This window comes from Octopus bimaculoides, chromosome 20 (assembly GCF_001194135.2).
Source record: "Octopus bimaculoides isolate UCB-OBI-ISO-001 chromosome 20, ASM119413v2, whole genome shotgun sequence".
In the NCBI taxonomy this organism is placed as follows: Eukaryota; Metazoa; Mollusca; class Cephalopoda; order Octopoda; family Octopodidae; genus Octopus; species Octopus bimaculoides.
In genome coordinates, this window is record NC_069000.1 from 35,395,137 (window position 1) to 35,396,305 (window position 1,169).

At 37.9% G+C, this 1,169-nt stretch overlaps 1 protein-coding gene across 1 annotated transcript in view; it reads left to right on the plus strand.

The window, feature by feature from the left end:
- The window catches only part of LOC106875444 (cytoplasmic dynein 2 heavy chain 1), a 297,845-nt gene that overhangs the window by 171,375 nt on the left and 125,301 nt on the right, over positions 1-1,169 (plus strand). The window contains exon 34 of the mRNA XM_052974965.1: positions 169-256. Within this exon, the coding sequence (XP_052830925.1) occupies positions 169-256 (88 nt within the window). The remainder of the gene's footprint in view (positions 1-168; positions 257-1,169) is intronic.

Sequence of the window (1,169 nt, forward strand, 5' to 3'; positions counted from 1 at the left end):
ATAGGTGCAGGCATGGTTGTTTGATAAGAAGTGTACCTCCCAACCACATGGTTCAGAGAGGGAGAGAGAAAGTGAGAGTGGGAAGGAGAGAGATTACATTGTGTGTGTGTGTGTGTGTATTTGTATATTGTTTATTGATATTGGCATCTTTTGTTCTTATATATTTAGTTGCTTGGTCACATCGATATGGATACTCGTGAATGGACTGATGGAGTTCTTACAAACAGCGCCCGCCAAGTAGTCAAAGAACCTCTTGGTAATTATTTTCAATTCTATAAAATTCTCACCAAAGAATCTAGTATCTCATTGAGTTATTGATGCATCTGTATTTTCCCTTGATGAAATATTATCGTTATTTATTGCCATATTCCTTCCTTTATATGTATTCAAGAAATTATTATTTATCACCATTTTCCAAATTGTTATCTTCATAGTCTAAATATGAAAATATTTCAATTATTCCACTCTTTTATTTGGAATTGCAGTGTATTTCTGTATATCTTTTTTTTTTTTTTCTGCAAAACAATATGTTTTTGTAGATTTATATATTTCAGTTTTATTCAATTCTTTGTATTCATTCTTTTTAGATTCATTAACGTTAGGAACAGGCATGGTTGCATGGTTAGGGAGCTTGCTTTGCAACAAAGTGGTCTTGGGTTCAGTCCCACTGCATGGCAGCCTTTGGCAAGTGTTTTTAATATAGCCCTGGACCAATGCCTTGTCAATGACTTTTGGTCAAAGGAAAGTGTGTGGAAGTTCATCATACAGGCACAGGAGTGGCTGTGTGGTAAGTAGCTTGCTTACCAACCACATGGTTCCACGTTCAGTCCCACTGTGTGGCACCTTGGGCAAGTGTCTTCTACTATAGCCTCGAGCCGACCAAAGCCTTGTGAGTGGATTTGGTAGACGGAAATTGAAAGAAACCTGTCGTATATATGTATATGTATATATATGTTTGTGTGTCTGTGTTTGTCCCCCCAACATCGCTTGACAACCGATGGTGGTGTGTTTACATCCCCGTAACTTAGTGGTTTGGCATAAGAGACCGATAGAATAAGTACTAGGCTTACAAAGAATACGTCCTGGAGTCGATTTGCTCGACTAAAGGCGGTGCTCCAGCATGGCCACAGTCAAATGACTGAAACAAATAAAAGAGTAAAGAGTATATA